Genomic DNA, 17,426 nt, shown 5'->3' on the forward strand with positions numbered 1-17,426 from the left:
GGAGCTTTTAATTTTCTTGGTGAGGCACGTTCTCTACTGTGACTGGGAATGACTGGGCCACTGTTGGCTTGGGGGCCTGCGAGAGGCCCCCCCCCAAGGAGTTTCCCGATGATATCGGATTGCCCCATCTGTCTGTTGTTGACCTACATTCGTTGGACCAATGCCTGCCTTTACCGCATCTCCTACATATACCTGAAGGCTGAGGTCTCCTATTTTTGTCATTCCCAGAAGAGATATTATTCCTAGAAATTCTTTGCCTGCAATCCCTTTGCAAATGTCCTAATTTACCACAATTAAAACACCTGGCAGTTTGATGTCTCCTCATGGCTTTAGAAATCGCTTCTCCTACCCAAGATTCATCATTATAGCTAAACGTCTCAACATTCATCGTATGCTGAATCCATTCATCCATAGGTGCTGATCTAGACTTTAAAGGCCCAATTATCTTTTTGCATTCTATGTTTGCATTCTCAAAAGCTAGAGATTCAAGAAGTATTCGTCTAGCTTCTGGGTCTGTTACCCCTATGTCCAGAGCCTTAATTAATCTTTGCAAAAAGTCAATAAAGGGTTCTCTCTGTCCCTGCCTAATTCTGGTATATGACTCAACCCTTTTTGCTGGATCTTGTATCCTATTCCAAGCATTTAGAGCTGCTTGGTGACATAGACACAGTACTTCATCGTCATAAAGAGCTTGGCCCTGTGGATCAGCATATTCTCCTGCACCAAGAATTTGATCTTGGGAAACCTCAATACCTTTTGCTCTTCCTTGCTGTTCCATATGTTTGTATTCTTCTCTGAAATAAATTCCAAACATCAAGGAAGGTCCATTATCTAAAACTGCAGACACTAACTGATGGAAATCATGGGGGGTAGCTCTAGCATTAGAAGCCCAAGTCCTTATCATTTCCTTTACATATGCATTGTGCAAGCCAAAATTAACAACAGCTTGCTTAATTTCTTTCAGATCATTCATTGCTATTGGTGTCCATATAGCTTCTCTGACTCCCTTTGAGCCTTTAGAAGTTGACGCTTTGTCAGAATTAAGTATAGGGTATGTCGCTATAACCCTGGGTAAGCCAGATCTAATAGCTGGTGGAGGCATTGTATCCTGTCCTTGTGCCTCCTTACTCTGTTCACCAGCTGCAATAATTTCTCCAATCTTTTCAAATCTTTTTATCATTGTCTCTCTTAAATCCTGAATCTCCTGACCTGTATATATTTCCAGTGATTTCACTGAGCTATCAATTTTTTGGTCCCCATTCTGCACCTGTGATTCCAAAGCTTTAATTTTTTCCTTCAAAGATAACATGTCCTCCTTAAACTTTTCTTGTATATCATGTAGATTCCCATCTTGGAGGTACATTCTGTCTGTTACCTTATCAAAACTTTGTGATAAAGTCTGAAGGTCAAATTCAACAGCCTGAACCCTTTCAGGTAACTTTCTAATACCCTTGGATATGGAGTCAATTTTGTCTGTCATAGTATCCACTTGTTCAGATAACCTCTGATTTTCAATAATTTTAATCCTGTCCATTAGTTGTTCATTATTAGTTCGTAAAGATTCAATCGTTCTTAGGAGTGCCATATTCTTCCTTAATGATAGAATTAAGGTATCCCCATAATCATATAAACCTTGTATGATGTAATCCATTGTATTAGTAAATATAAATTTACTAATCCATTGTATTAGTGAAAACAAAGCAGTAAAATTTGCATTAGAAACAAAAACTGCCATATTACCTATTATCCAGCAGGTGGTGCTGTTGCAGAGTCATGGTGAAAACCTGGTCCTGTTTCAGTGCCTTAGTAGATGTTAAAAACTGGAAAATGCAAGTTTCTCAACAAAGTAAATGTAATTAAATCAATTCCAGAGAAGGAACCAGAAACCCAGAATCCAGGGGTAGAGAAGAGCAATCTGGAAGCCGCTTATGCCTCCACGTGACAGAGTCACCCTGAGGGGTTGCAGCTTTCAGCAACTGCATGCTCTGGTTCGCGCCACTTAAGAGCTGTGCTTGCAAGGGAGATTTAAAAATGACTCAGAAAAGAGCAAACCACGCGGCAGAGACTACGCGCGGGCCTGTGGAGTTTAAATCCACGTGGGGAGGCCAAGGCCGCCAGCGCTGAGGAAGGGAGGGCTCCCGCCAAGCCGAACTAGCACCCACCAAGCTTGGCGGCCGCCAAGCCAAACTCGCTCTGCGAGTGGGAAAAGGAGAGGTTCTAAAACCAAACGTTGGGTGCCAAAATGAAGGCGTAAGTCACAATGCCACACCAATTTGGGGTTATGATTATTAGGGTGGTATTTATTTAAAGGGGAAAAAACTTACAGATCACTGTCCCAGGCAACAGCCCTCTCAGCAACCAGGAAAGGAGTCTAGTCGCCAGCGGAGCAGGAAGTGAAGAGAGAGAGGAGAGGGAAGTGGCCGCTTTTTTAAAGGGAGAGAGACCACGCCCCAATGGGCTGGTATCTCAGCGGCGATAGGCTGGAGGAGTGGGAGGACCTCCCGTAACAAAAGCCTATTGATTTTTTTCCTTTTTTATTGACTTTATTGAGCTATACATTTTTGTCTGCTCCTCTCCCATCCTTTCTCCTCCCCTTCAACCTTCTCCCATGGTCCCCATGCTCCCAGTTTATTCAGGAGATCTCTTTTTCTTCTTCTCATGTAGATTAGATCCATGTATGTCTCTCTTAGGGTCCTCACTGTTGTCTAGGTTCTTTGGGATTGTGAACTGTAGGCTGGTTTTCTTTGCTTTATGTCTAAAAGTTACTTATGAGTGAGTACATATGATATTTGTCTTTCTGTGTCTGGGTTACCTCTCTCAATATGATGTTTTCTAGATACATCCATTTGCCTGCAAAATTCAAGATGTCATTATTTTCTGCTGTATATGTGTATATATTTGGTAAAGGGGCATTTAAGTTGTTTTCAGGTACTGGCTAGGACAAACAATGCTGCTATGAACATAGTTAAGCACATGTCCTTGTGGTATGATTGAGCATCCTTTGAATATATATCCAAAAGTGATATTGCTGGGTCTTGAGGAAGGTTGTATCTTAATTTTCTGAGAAAATGCAATACTGATATCCAAAGAAACTGTACCAATTTGCACTACCAGCAACAACACAGGAGTGTTCCCTTTACTGCACATCCTCTCCAGCATAAGTTGTCATCGGTGTTTTTGATCTTGACCATTCTTACAGGTGTAAGATGGAATCTCAGAGCTGTTTTGATTTGAATTTCTCTAGTGGCTAAAGATGTTGAGCATTTCCTTAAGTGTCTTTCAGTCATTTTAGACTCCTCTGGTCTAAACAGAGTTGTCCATTTTTATTAGATTATTTGTTCTTTTGATAGACAATTTCTAGAGTTTGTTTATTTTGGAGATCAGTCCTCTGTATGTATAATGTAGGGTTGGTGAAGATTTTTTCCCATTCTGTAGGTTGCTGTTTTGTCTTGTTGACCATGTCCTTTGCTTTACAGAACCTTTTCACTATCAGGAGGTCCAATTTATTAATTGTTTCTGTCAGTGTCTGTGCTACTGGAGTTATATTCAGGAAGTGGCCTCCTGTGACAATTCGTTTAAGTATACTTCCCACTTTCTCTTTTGTGAGGTTCAGTGTGGTTAGTTTTATGTTGAGGTCCTTGATCCATTTGGCTGGAGTTTTGTTATGGTGATAGATATGGGTCTATTTTCATTCTTCTACATGTTGAAGTAGATGCCAGTATCATCTGTTAAATATGCTTTCTTTTTCCATTTTATACTTTTTGCTTCTTTATCAAAAACCAGGCATCCATATGTGTGTAGATTGACAACTGGTTCCTTGATTCAGTTCCATTGGTCCTCCTGTCTGTTTTTATGCCAATACCAGGCTGTTTTCAGTACTGTAGCTCTGTAGTAGAATTTGAAGACAGGGATAGTGATGCCTCCAGAACTTCCTTTATTTACAGGATTGTTTTGGCTATCCTGTGTTTTTGCTTTTTCATATGAAGTTAAGTACTGTTCTTCCGAGGTCTGTGAAGTAGTTTGCTGGGAAATTGATGGGCATTGCATTGAAATTGTAGATTGCTTTTGGTAAGATTGCCATTTTTACTGTTAATTCTACCTACCCAGAGCATGGGAGATCTTTCTAATTTCTAGTGTCTTCTTCAATTTCTTTCTTCAAAGATTTAAAGTTCTTGTCATACAGGTCTTCCACTTGTTTGGTTCGAATTACTCTGAAATATTTTATGCTATTTGTGGCTATTTGAAGGGTGATGTTTCTCTGATTTCTTTCTCAGCTCATTTATCATCTGTGTAAATAAGGGATATTCATCTTTTTTAGTTAATCTTATATTCTGCTACAGTGCTGAAAGTTTTACAAGTAGTAGAGATATTTGGTAGAATTTTTGGGGTCGCTTATGTAGCATATCATCAGCAGATAGTGTGAGTTTGACTTCTTCTTTTCCAATTTGTATCCACATTGATCTCCTTTTTTGTCTTATTTTTCTAGCTAGGACCTCAAGAACTATATTGAATAATGTGTAGAGAATTGGCAATCTTGTCTTTTTCCTGATTTTAGTGGTATCGCTATGAGTTTCTCTCCATTTAGTTTGATGTTGCTATTGGCTTGATGTATATTGCCTTTATTATGTTTAGGTATGTTCATTCTATACCTGCTCTCTCCAAGACATTTATCATGAAGGGATGTTGTATTTTGTCGAAAGTTTTTTCAACATCTAATGAGATGATCATGTGGGTTTTATTTTTCAGTTTGTTTATATGGTGGATTACATTGACAGATTTTCATATGTTGAACCAGTCCTGTATCTCTGGGGTGAAGCAGACTGAATCATGGTGGATGATGTTCCTGATGTGTTCTTGGATTCATTTGGCCAATATTTTATTTAGTATTATTGCATCAATGTTCATGAGTGAGATTTGTCCGTAATTCTCTTTCTTAGTAATGTTTTTATGTGGTTTGAATAGCAGGGTAATTGTAGCCTCTTAAAAGGAGTTTGGCAGTGTTCCTTCTAATTCTATTGTGAGAATCATTGGTATTATTTCTTCTTTGAAAATCCTGTAGAATTCTGAGCTGAAACCACTTGGTCCTGGGCTTTTTTAATTGGGAGACTTTTGATTATTGTTCCTATATATTTAGCAGTTATAGGTTTATTTAATTTTCTTATCTGGTCTTCATTTAATTTTGGTAAGTGATATCCATCCACAAAGTTCCCCATTTCCTTTAAGTTTTCAATTTTGTGGAGTACAGGTTTTCAAAATATTACCTAATTTCTGGATTTCTTCCATGTCTGTTTTTATGTCCCTGTTTTCATATGTGATTTTGTTATTTGGATAGTCTCTCTCTTCCTTTTGGTTTGTTTGGATAAAGGCTTGTCTATTTTGTTGATTTTCTCAAAGAACCAATTCTTTGTCTCGTTGATTCTTTGTATTGTTTTATTTGTTTCTATTTTGTTGATTTCTGCTCTCTATTTGATTATTTCCTGCCACCTAGTTTTTCCTGAGTTAGTTTGCTTCTTTTTGGTCTAGAATTTTCAAATATTCAGCTAATTCACTAGTGTGGGATTTTTCCAGCTTCTGCTGGAAGTAGGCATTTCTGCTTTCATTGTCTCCCATGAATTTGGATACGTGTATGTTCATTTTCATTAAATTTTAGGAATTCTTTAATTACTTCCTCTATTTCTTCCTTGACGCATTGATGCTTCAGGTGATCATTGTTTAATTTCCATGTTTTATGGGCTTTCTGTAATTGGTGCTGCTGTTGAATTCTAATTTTACGCCATGCTGATCTGATAAGATACAAGGGGTTATTCCAATTTTTTCTATCTTTTGAGGTTTGTTTTCTTACCCAGTATGTTGTCTATTTTTTGAAAAGATTCTTTGAGGTGCTAAGAAGAAGGTATCATCTTTTATGTTTGGATAGAATGCTCTAAAGAAGTCTTTTAAGTCCATTTGAGTCATAACATGTTAGTTTTCTTATTTCTCTGTTCATTTTTTGTGTGACTGACCTGTCCAGTGGTAAGAGTAGAAGTCTCCCTCTATTAATGTGTGGGGATTAATGTGTGATTGAAGCTTTAGAAGTGTTTCTTTTACATATGAGGGTGCCCTTGTATTCAGGGCCTAGGTGTTCGGTATTCAGATTTCCTCTTGATGTATTATTCCTGTGACTAATATGAAATGTCCTTCTTTGTCTCTTTTGATTGATTTTAGGTTGAAGTCTATTTTGTTAGATATTATGATAGCTACACCAGCTTGTTTTTTAGGTCCATTTGATTGGAAATTTTTTTACCAACCCTTTATTTGAGCTGATGTCTTTCTTTGAGATATGTGTATGTTCATTTTGAGGTATGTTTCTTGTATGCAGCAGAAAGATGGGTACTGTTTTCATATCCAATCTGTTAGCCTGTGTATTTTTATAGGTGAGTTGAATCCATTTATATTAAGGGATATTAATGACCAGTGATTACTATATCCTGTTAATTTAGTTTTTGTTGTTGATGATGTTAATTTGTGGATTTTTCCTTCTTTGGGTTTTGCTCCTATGAGATCATCAATTGTCTGTTTTTTTGTTTTTGTTTTTGTTTTTTTTTTTTGGTGCAACCAACATCCTTGGATTGGAGTTTTCCTTCTATTACTCTGTATAGTTTGTGGCTAGGTACTGGTCAAGTCAAGTTTTGTCATAGATCTTGTTTTGTCCTTCTATGGTGATTGAAAGTTTTGTTTGGTATTGTAATCTGAGTTGGCATCCATGGTCTCTTAATGTCTGTATAATGCTTGACCAGGATCTTCTGCTTTCGTTGTCTTTACTGAGTAGTCAGGTGTAATTCTGATATGTCTGCCTTTATATGTTACTTGGCCTTTTTCCTTTGCAGATCTTAATATAATTTATTCTGTATGTTTAGTGCTTAGATTTGGTAAGGGGATTTTTTTTATCCAGTCTATTTAGTATTCTATATGCTTTTTGTATCTTCATAGGCATATCTTTCTTTAGGTTGGAAAAGTTTTCTTCTATGATTTTGTTAAATATATTTTCTGTGCTTTTGAGTTGAATTTCTCCTTCTTCTATACCTATATTCATAAGTTTGGTCTTTTCATGGTATCCCATATATCCTGGGTATTTTGTGTTAAGCTTTTTTAGATTTAATGTTTTCTTTGACTGATGAGTCTATTTCATCTATTGTATCTTCAGAGCTTGAGATTTTCTCTTCCATCTCTTGTATTCTGTTGTTTATAAGTAACTATCATTTGATGGTTTTTCCTGTATGATGACTGGATAAATTAAGATTGTTTTTTGTATAACCTTGGGCCACTCCTATTTAATTTCATAATGTAATGGTGAGATCGGTTCATCTCTAAATTCCTCTGTTTGTGTTTGAATATTTTTATTATCTCTATTAGTAAGCTTTTCCAGGGCTAGTAACTTATCTGTCAAACTATTATTATTTCATTTAGTAATTATTTTTAAGGCTTGAATATTGTCAATAGTAACCTAGGCTTGTATCTTATAAATAGTAAAGTTTCTATGTTATCAGTCACCTCTTCATTATCTTCATCAGTAAACATTACTAAAATTTGTATTTTATCAACCTACACCTACATTATCGGTTAAAAGTTTATTGTCTTCTTATTAATTAATTGTAAGTCTTGCATGTTATGAGTAGTAACCTTGTCTAAGGCTTGTATATCATGAATGGTAGGTTTTTCTAAGGTATGTATCTTATCAATCAACTTCTCATATTTGGCAAAGTTATCAAACCATGTTTTGAGAATAAAATATGAATTGTCAAACTGACGATAACTATGAACAAAAGTATATCAATCTCAGCTATTATGTTTATTTTCTCATTTATGTTTTTATTGCATCCTGCCCATAGTAGCAGTAAACAAGGTTCTAATTCCCTGCAAATTGATATTTCCTGTTTTTAACATGGGAAAGATTTTAAGATTGTCCTTACTCCTATTTTTTCTTCCTTTTGTTTGTTTGTTTAATAGACTAGTTTACCGTTTAAAAGTTCCCAAGTATCTTACCAGCTCTGATGCCAATCCTCAGTGGATTGGGTTATGAACAGGTATTCAGATTTAGGGAACAAGTGGAGCTGGTGATTGCAATACTTGATTTTATGAAAGTGTTTAGATGTAGTGATGATGTTTGACCAGCAGGTGGAGCAGGCAAGGCACTAAAACAACATGGAGAGATCCGAGTGCAGAAGAGGCACTCTTACTCAGCACTCTAGAAGGGATTTCACTCCAGCCAGGACCCAGGTGACCCTGTTGGGGAGGCTCAGCCAAGCAGCTGGGCTAGCCTCCACCCTGCTGCCTTTAAGTGTCAGGCAGAATAGAGTGAGAGGCGCAGCTAGGTTATACATGCCTTGCCTTTCCTGCCCATCTCCAGTGAATTGGTGACAGCAGTCACAAAGTTCCAAGGTTCTAAGATCTCAAGGCAAGCATTCTCAGGGTGAATCGAGCTGCCTGAATTGGCAGCCCAAAGGGGGCTTTGGAAAACCCCAAATGTAGGAAAGCATCTCATAAGGAGGATGGGGAAAAACGAAGTGTGCACCCGGGCACTCCTCTGCAGGTAGCAGTTGGCATGACAGAACCATGAGCCATCATGTGGTCTAACAATGTCCAACAATGAGAATCAGATGTAAAAGATTTCTTTTACCATTTATGAAAAATAAAACCCACACATAAATATTAGAACCAAAGGGAAAAAAAGGCTAAGGTGAATCACAAGCAACTACTAAAGTAGTGGCCACCTCTGGTTTTCTGGTTCAAAAAGCCCCGCCCCCAACCCTTTGGCCACGCCTCTTCCCTCTAGCTCTCTCACTCTCTCCTCCTGGGTCCTCCAAGGCACCACTTTCCTTGTGTCCCATAAATTTGTGTATGACGTGTATTCATTTTCATTGAATTCTAGCAGCTCTTTAATTACTTCCTTGTTTTTTCTTTGACCTAATGGTCATTCAGTAGACTTGTTCAGTTTTCATTAGTTTGTAAAGTTTCAGTTGTTTCTGTTGTTTTTGAAATCCAACTTTAATCCACAGTGGTCTAATAGGACACAGGGGATTATTTACATTTTCTTGTATGTGTGGAGACTTTCTTTGTGACTAAGAATATATTTTTAAATAATTTATACATTTTTTATTTTATGAGCATTAGTGTTTTGCTTGCATGTATGTCTGTTTGAGGGTGTAGGATCCCCTGCAACTGGAGTTACAGACAGTTATGAGCTGCTGTGTGGGTGATGGGCATTGATCCCAGGACTTCTGGAAGAACAACCCGTGCTCTTAAGCTCTGAACAATCTCTCCAGCCCCCAAGAATCTATTTTGAAGAAAATTCCATGAAGTGCTTAGAAGAAGATATGATCTTTTGAGTTTGGGTGAAATTTTCCATAAATTTCTGTTAGGTCCATTTGAATCATAAAATCTATTAATTCCATTATTTCTCTGTTTTGATTCTGTCGCGATGACGTGTCAGAGTGAGAGTGGGGTGTTGAAATCTGCCACTACTAATGTGTGGGGTTCAATGTGTGATTTACGCCTTAGTAACGTTTCTTTCAGAAATGTGGATGCTGTTGCACTTGGGACATATATATTCAGATTGAGATCATCCTGGTAGATTTTTCTTTTAACAAGTATGTACTGTCCTTCTCCATTTCTTTTGATTAACTTATTTTGAAGTGTATTTTGCTAGATATTAGGACAACTTCACCAGCTTGTTTGTTAGGTCCATTTGGTTGAAAAATATTTTTCAATCCTTTACTGTGAGGTAATGTGTATCTTGGATGTTGAGGTGTGTTTCTTGTATGCAGCAGGAGGATGTACCCTGTTTTGTATAAATTCTGTCACCTTGTGTCTTTTCTTTGCAAAATTGAGTGCATTGGTATTGAGAGACATTAATGACCAGTAATTTGTTAATTCTTGTAATTATATTGTTGTTCATATTGGTTGTGTGTGTGTGTGTGTGTGTGTGTGTGTGTGTGTGTTCCTTCTTTGGGTTTTGCTAGTGTAAGAGTATCTATTGCCTGTGTTTTCATAGGTGTAGTTAATTTCCCTTGAGTTAGAGTTTTCCTTCCAGTACTTTCTGTAGGCCTGGATTTGTGGATAGATATTTAAATTTAACTTTGTAATAGAATATCTTGTCTTCTCTTCTCCAACTATGGTGATTAAAATTTTTGCTGTGTATATTAGTCTAGGCTGACATTTCTAATCTCTTAGAGTCTGCAAAATATATTTCCAGAAAAAAAAACATATTTCCAGGCTCCATAGAGAAGTTGGGTGGAATTCATATAGGTCTGCATTTATATGTTACTTGGCCTTTTTCCCTTCCAGCTTTTAATAGTCTTTTTTTGTTCTGTTCATTTTTTTTTTTTTTTTTAGCTTTCGAGGTAGTTTATTTTATCTGGTTAAGACCAATATCTGCACCGCAGATCTGATTTCAAGAAGAGTTCTCTGGGAATTGATGGGTATTGGCAAAGCATTCTAAGAAGCAACATTAACTATTTTCTCCACCCGGTCCCACCTCCAGTTGTAGAGGGTCCGTATGTTCAAAGACGAAATGTTTTTCAGACCCCAAGCATGAGAGGGCAGACAAAGGGATTCTGCCAATGTTCTGTTCATTTAGCATTTTCATTATGATGTGATACAGTGACTTTCTCTTCTAATGTAATATATTTGGTTGGTGCTCTGTAAGCTTCTTGTACCTTTATAGTTATATCCTTCTTCAAATTAGGGAAAATAATTTGCTGAATTATTTTCTACGTTTTTATGCTGAGATTTTTCTCCTTCTTCTATTACTATTATTTTTAGATTTGGTCTTTTTATAGTGTCCCAGATTTCCTGGTGTTTTGTCTTAAGAATTTGTTGGATTTGACATTTTCTTTGACCAATGAATCGATTTCTTCTATTGTATCTTCAATGCTTGAGATTCTCTCTTCCATCTCTTGTATTCCATTGGTGATGCTTGCATCTGTAGTTCCTGTTCATGTACCCATTTTCCATTTTCTGAATTCCCTCACTTTGTGTTTTGTTTATTGCTTCTATTTTGATTTTCATGTCATGAATTGATTTTTTTCAACTTTTTTTCCTTATCTTTTCTTGGTATTTTTTATGCATTAGTTGATTTTCTCTAATTCATTGGTTAGCTTTTTCTTGATTTCTTTAAGGGAGTTTTTCATTTTACCTTTGAGGATATATATCATGCTCATTAAAGTTGCTTCAAGTTCATTTTATTGTGCTTTGTCTGTGCTGGAATACTCATGTTTGCTGTCATAAAGTAGATGGGCTGTGGAGGTGTCATATTGCCCTGGCTGTCATTGATTCTATTTTTACATGGACATTTAGGCATCTGGGTTTGGGATGATTAGCTCCAGTTACTGATTTCTGAGTTTGCCTTTTCTTGGGTGAGTATTTTATTTTATAGTTTCTATTTCCTCTTTGGTTTTCTAGTCTTTGTACCCTACATTTCTGGTGGCTGGTGTGACCTCTGGTCTAGTTTGGAGTCTCTGTCCAAGTTTCGAGTTGGCCTTCTGGCAATAGGTTTCTACTGGGTGCAGCAGGGGGTTTCTGTTCTTTGACTGGTTTGGCCTGACCTTGGCACCTAGAGTTTGAACAAACTGGTGTGGCTTAATTTTAGAATTATTTAAAGGATCACTTGACAGTTTTACTTCATCTAAATAAGTAGATTACTATTTTACTCTCATTGCCCCAGAAAAACAGTGATAAACTTGACAGGACATGCCTTGTCATGAGGTAGACAGGACAGATAGTAGAAATGGGCTTTTAAAACAGTTATTGTCCTTCTTGGCACTAGAGTAAAGCAGAATGTGCCAGGCTACAAACAACAACAGTGGAAGGCATTCTTTGAGGCATGAATGTGAAATGAGTAAATAATTGTAGAAGATGACATGTTGGTTCATTTCCTCCTATAGATCAGCAGGAGTGTATCCCTTGCCCAATTCAAGAGTACCCAAACCCTGAGAGAAACAGCTGCTTGCCCAAGTCAGTGACATTCCTGTCCTTTGATGACTCTCTGGGCATGGCTCTGGCCTGCACAGCTCTATGCTTGTCTGTCAGCACAGCTGTAGTTTTGGGAATCTTTCTCAAGCACCAAGACTCACCCATAGTTAAGGCCAATAATCGGACTCTCAGCTTCATCCTGCTCATCTCCCTCCTCCTCTGCTTCCTGTGCCCATTTCTCTTCATTGGCCAGCCAAACACAGCCTCCTGCATATTGCAACAAATTACATTTGCTCTGGTGTTCACTCTGGCTCTTTCCACTGTTTTGACCAAAACTATAACTGTAATTCTGGCCTTTAGAATCATGACACCAGGAAAAACAATGAGAAGGCTCTTTGTCTCAGGCATCTATAACTCTGTCATCCCCATCTGTGTCCTGATCCAGCTTATTCTCCTTGGACTCTGGCTGGGAACCTCGCCTCCCTATATTGAAGCAGATGCACACTCTGAACATGATCACATCATCATTTTGTGCAACAAGGGCTCAGTCACTGCTTTCTACTGTGTGCTGGCATACTTGGGGATCCTGGCCCTGGTGAGCTTCACTGTGGCTTTTCTGGCTAGGAACCTGCCTGACACCTTCAATGAAGCCAAGTCCCTGACATTCAGCATGCTGGTGTTCTGCAGTGTCTGGGTCACCTTCCTCCCTGTCTACCACAGCACCAAGGACAGGACTATGGTGTCTGTGGAGGTCTTCTCCATCTTAGCATCCACTGCAGGGCTGCTAGGGTGCATCTTTTTCCCAAAGTGCTACATAATACTCCTAAGACCTGATAAGAACTCTTTGAAGTGTTTTAAGAATAAAACACAATCTAGGAAAAACTGATCATTTTGATGAATTAACTAAGTCTCTCTCATAAAATCTTAGTATAGTCAGGTGAAACTATTACCTACTTCTCAGTGTGTTTTTCTGAAATGTTGTTTAAATAAAAATGAAAGAGTCCCTCGCTGTTTCTCACATACAGACAATCTGTTTCAGAATAGATGCTACTACTGAAAAATGCATGTTAGTAAGTCATGCATGTCACTTATCAACTTGTAGCCATTGTAAATATTTGATATACATTATATGATAATAACTTAGACAAATAACACATTAACTAAATGATTTTCTCTCAATCTTTTATTTTTGAAATATAGCAGGGCTTTGTGTGATAACTGAGTTCTTCTTTTCGGGACAGGCAAAGAACTATCTGGGCTAGGGTTTTGCCAATATGTCCAGCCACTGCATAAATCAGTGTGGAGAATTTTCAAAATGCTAAAAATAAAGCTCCCATATGAAACAACTATCTAATTCCTTGACCTATGCACTAAGGAGCCAACATCCCACTCCAGAGACACTTGCTCAGCCATTCTCATTGCTGTTCTATTCACAATAGGTAGGAAATAGAAGCATGAAGATCTCCTATGACTGATAAATGGATAAAGAAAATTCTGTACACATAAATGAATGGAAGTAGAAAAAAACTATACTAAGTTATATAACCCAGACCCAGAAAGCCAAATGTCACATGTTCTCTCTTCTCTGAGATATCTAGCTCCAAATCTTCAGATGTGAATATTCACCCCAGACTAACAGTCGAAACCAGGAAATAGGGTTGGGAAGCAATGGAAAGTTAAATAGCAGTGTACAAATGATCTGATTGGGGAGATGATATTCTAAATATGAGGGGGAGAATAAATACAAAAGAAGAAACTGGTTGTAATAACAGTAAATATGCCTGAAAGAGTCATAAGCAATTATACTATGAACTACATTTCTAAAACTACCTATAATATACATAAGTTCATGCATAAATATACAACTGTAGTTTAAATGGAAAACCTACAAGCCTTGCTTTAACAAGCCAGCGTATAGTCTAATTAAATATTTATCATTACACCCATAGGTAAATACAATTCCCCCACTCACCAAAGAAACTTTTTTTGCAACAATTCATGAGATAAAACCACAACTATTCGAAAGGCAGGATTCTGGACTCCAGTCACCACTGACACATCTACCAAACAATTCCTACATCTATGGCTCACAGACATACACAACATGGAGATAAAAGATCGTAAAAGGCAAAGGATCAAATTTACTCTGAAACTGTGTCTCCTAATAATGCCAGAAGCAACACCCATAGTGTTACCAATATGACTGCATGAACATGAACTGAACAAGGGAAACGATAATACAGATGCTGAACTGGACTAGGAAGAGACCATCAGGCTTCAACCTTACACAAAACTCTACATGCCTGAGAGTGGAAGAAATAATCTTTCCCAGGGGGGAGCACAATATTCAGTTAGTTATCCAACACCAAATGATCAGCTCTGAAAACATAGAAACAATAATATGATAAGATGGAGAAACTTATATGTAGGAGTATATACTTTTGTTCAGAAAGAGGCAGGCCTCCCATGGGTGTCAACAAAGCATGGCATATTGAGGTCAGACTGAGTTCCTCCCCAAGCATTAAGGCTGGGCAAGGCAACCCAGAATGAGGAATAAGTTACTGTAAGCTAGCCCAAGTGTTAGGGACAGGCCCAGATTCCACCACTAGGAGTCCCACAAGTAGATCAAGCTACACAACTGTTACACATATGTAGAGACAAGGATTCATGGATCCCTGGGAAGAGGAAATAAAAGAGATCTCCTGGGTAAACTGGGGGCCAGTGGGGATGGGAACATAAGCAATAGGAACTCATGGCTTTGGCTTTTTTCCTTACTGTTATTTCATGCTTTATACATACATGTATTCTGAAATATAACCTGTTTAGTTTGTAAAATCCTACCTGTATATATGTTTTCAGGACTAAGCATCATCTTTCTTTTTAAAACAAGATTAAATACTCAAAGTAATTATACTTAAATTATAGTTAAATAAAGAAATAAAAGGTGTCCAATATTAATCAATTTTTTAAAAATTGAAGGAAACACCACTTCAACAACAAAACAACAAAATAATGGTAATTTATAAACATCTTTCAGTAATAGCTCACTAGTAATAGACTCAATTCTACAACAAAGTTGCAAAGTTTATTTGATAATAAATTCAATTAGAATTTTTTCTGCCTTCAAGAAACTCACTTCAATACATCAACGATAGACACAAACTTAGATTGGTTCTTTGAAAAGATTAAGAACCTTAACTGTGCTGTTAAGTCTCTAATGTGACATGGGGTGGGGGTAAGGTGGGGTGGGGTTGGAGGAAGCAGGGAAGGGAAGAGAGAGGGAGAAAGACTGGAGAGAGCTTGGGGGAGTGGGAGGATGGAGATGGAGGAAGGGCGGATATGGGAGCAGGGAAGAAGATATCTACATTAAAGGAGCCATTTTAAGGTTGGCAAGAGACTTGGCTCTAGAGGGGATCCCAGGTGTCCACATGGATGTCCCCAGCTAGGTCCTTGGGCAGCAGAGTAGAGGGTGCCTGAACTGGCCTTGCCCCACTATCACACTGATGATTATCTCGAATATCAGCATATAATCTTCATCTGACAATGGATGGAGATAGAGACAGAGACCCTCATCAGAGCAACGCACTAAGACCCCAAAGTCCAGTTGAAGAGCAGAAGGAGGGAGAAGATGAGCAAGAAAGTCTGGACTGCGAGGGGTTGGTCCACGCACTGAGACAGTGTGCCTGTTCTAATGAGAGCTCACCAAATCCAGCTGGACCAGGACTGAATGACCATGTGATCAAACAGGATTCTCTGAATGTGGCTGACAATGGGAGCTGACTGAGAAACCATTGAAAGGCACTGGGACTTGTTTCTACTGCATGTACTGGCTTTTTGGGACCCTAGTATATTTGGATGCAAAGCTTCCTAGGCCTGGATGTAGGGGGGAGGGCCATGGACTTCCCACAGGGCAGGATTCCCTGCCCTCTCTTAAGGGGGGGGGGGGGCGGGCGGTGGCGCACGCCTTTAATCCCAGCACTCGGGAGGCAGAGGCAGGAGGATCTCTGTAAATTCGAGACCAGCCCGGTCTACAGAGCTAGTTCCAGGACAGGCTCCAAAGCCACAGAGAAACCCTGTCTCGAAAAACAAAGAAAAAAAAAGGAGGGAGGGGGAAGAAGGAGGGGGAAGAAGGAGGAGGAAGAAGGAGGAGGAAGGAGGAGGAGGAAGGAAGAGAGGGAGACGGAGAGGGGGAGTGGGGGAGTGGGAGGGAAATGGGAGAAGTGGAGGAACTGTATATTTTTTAATGGGAAAATAAATAAATAAATAAATAAATGAAGCTTAACAAACTTTAGACTAATAAACCCAAAGAAAGAGAATACGACCTAATTTGATAATATAAGAGTCAAAAATAAAGGCACTGTACTGGCTAGATTTATGTCAACTTGACACAAGCCAGAGCCATCAGAGAAGAGAAAAATCTCATTTGAGAAAATGCCTCCATAGAATCAGGCTGCAGGTATGTCTAGAGGCCAATTTTTAATTAGATTATTTGGTATTTTGAAGCCAAATTTCTTGAATTCTTTATATATTTTGGAGTTCAGCCCTCTGTCAGATGTGGGTTGGTGAAGATCTTTTCCCACTTTCTCTTCTACCATTTTCAGTGTGTTCGGGCTGATATTGAGGTCTTTAATCCATTTGGATTTGAGTTTTGTGCACGGAGAGAGATATGGGTCTATTTTCATTCTTCTACAGGTTGACATCCAGTTGTGCCAGCACCATTTGTTGAAGATGCTTTCTTTCTTCCATTGTATACTTTTAGCTCCTTTATCAAAAATGAGGTGTTCATAGGTTTGTGGGTTAAAATCCGGGTCTTCTAAATGATTCCATTGGTCCACTTCTCTGTTTTTATGCCAGTACCACACTGTTTTCATTACTGTAGCTCTGTAATAGAGTTTGAAGTCAGGGATGGTAATGCCTCCAGAAGATCCTTTATTGTATAGGATTGTTTGGGCTATCCTGGGTTTTTTGTTTTTCCATATAAAGTTGATTATTGTCTTCTCCAGATCTGTGAAGAATTTTGATGGGATCTTGATGGGGATTGCATTGAATCTATAAATTGCCTTAGGTAGAATTGCCATTTTTACTATGTTGATCCTCCCAATCCAAGAGCAAGGGAGGTCCATCCATTTTTTGGTATCCTCTTCAATTTCTTTCTTCAATGCCTTAAAGTTCTTGTCAAATAGATCTTTCACTTCCTTGGTTAGATTTACCCCAAGATATTTTATGCTGTTTGTGGCTATCGTGAATGGTGAAGCTTCTCTGATTTCCCTCTCTGCTTCCATATCCTTTGTGTATAAGAGGGCGACTGATTTTTTGGAGTTGATCTTGTAATTTGCTAGTATTTACTGAGTATTTTTATATCAATGTTCATGAGGAAGACTGCCCTGTAATTCTCATTCTTCACTGAATCTTTGTATGATTTGCATATCAGAGTGACTGTAGCCTCATAAAAAGAGTTTGGCAATGCTCCTTCTGTT

The 17,426-nt window shown here is 38.3% G+C and overlaps 1 protein-coding gene across 1 annotated transcript in view; it reads left to right on the forward strand.

Moving 5' to 3' along the window:
* LOC121464688 (vomeronasal type-2 receptor 26-like) overlaps positions 1-12,835 on the forward strand; it is a 51,892-nt gene extending 39,057 nt beyond the window's left edge. Inside the window, exon 6 of the mRNA XM_041677714.1 lies at positions 11,922-12,835. Coding sequence (XP_041533648.1) covers positions 11,922-12,835 — 914 coding nt within the window. The remainder of the gene's footprint in view (positions 1-11,921) is intronic.
* The last annotated feature ends 4,591 nt before the right edge of the window (positions 12,836-17,426 follow it).

This window comes from Microtus oregoni, unplaced genomic scaffold, assembly GCF_018167655.1.
Source record: "Microtus oregoni isolate MIOR12 unplaced genomic scaffold, Mior012 000029F_ref0000214, whole genome shotgun sequence".
NCBI lineage: Eukaryota > Metazoa > Chordata > Mammalia > Rodentia > Cricetidae > Microtus > Microtus oregoni.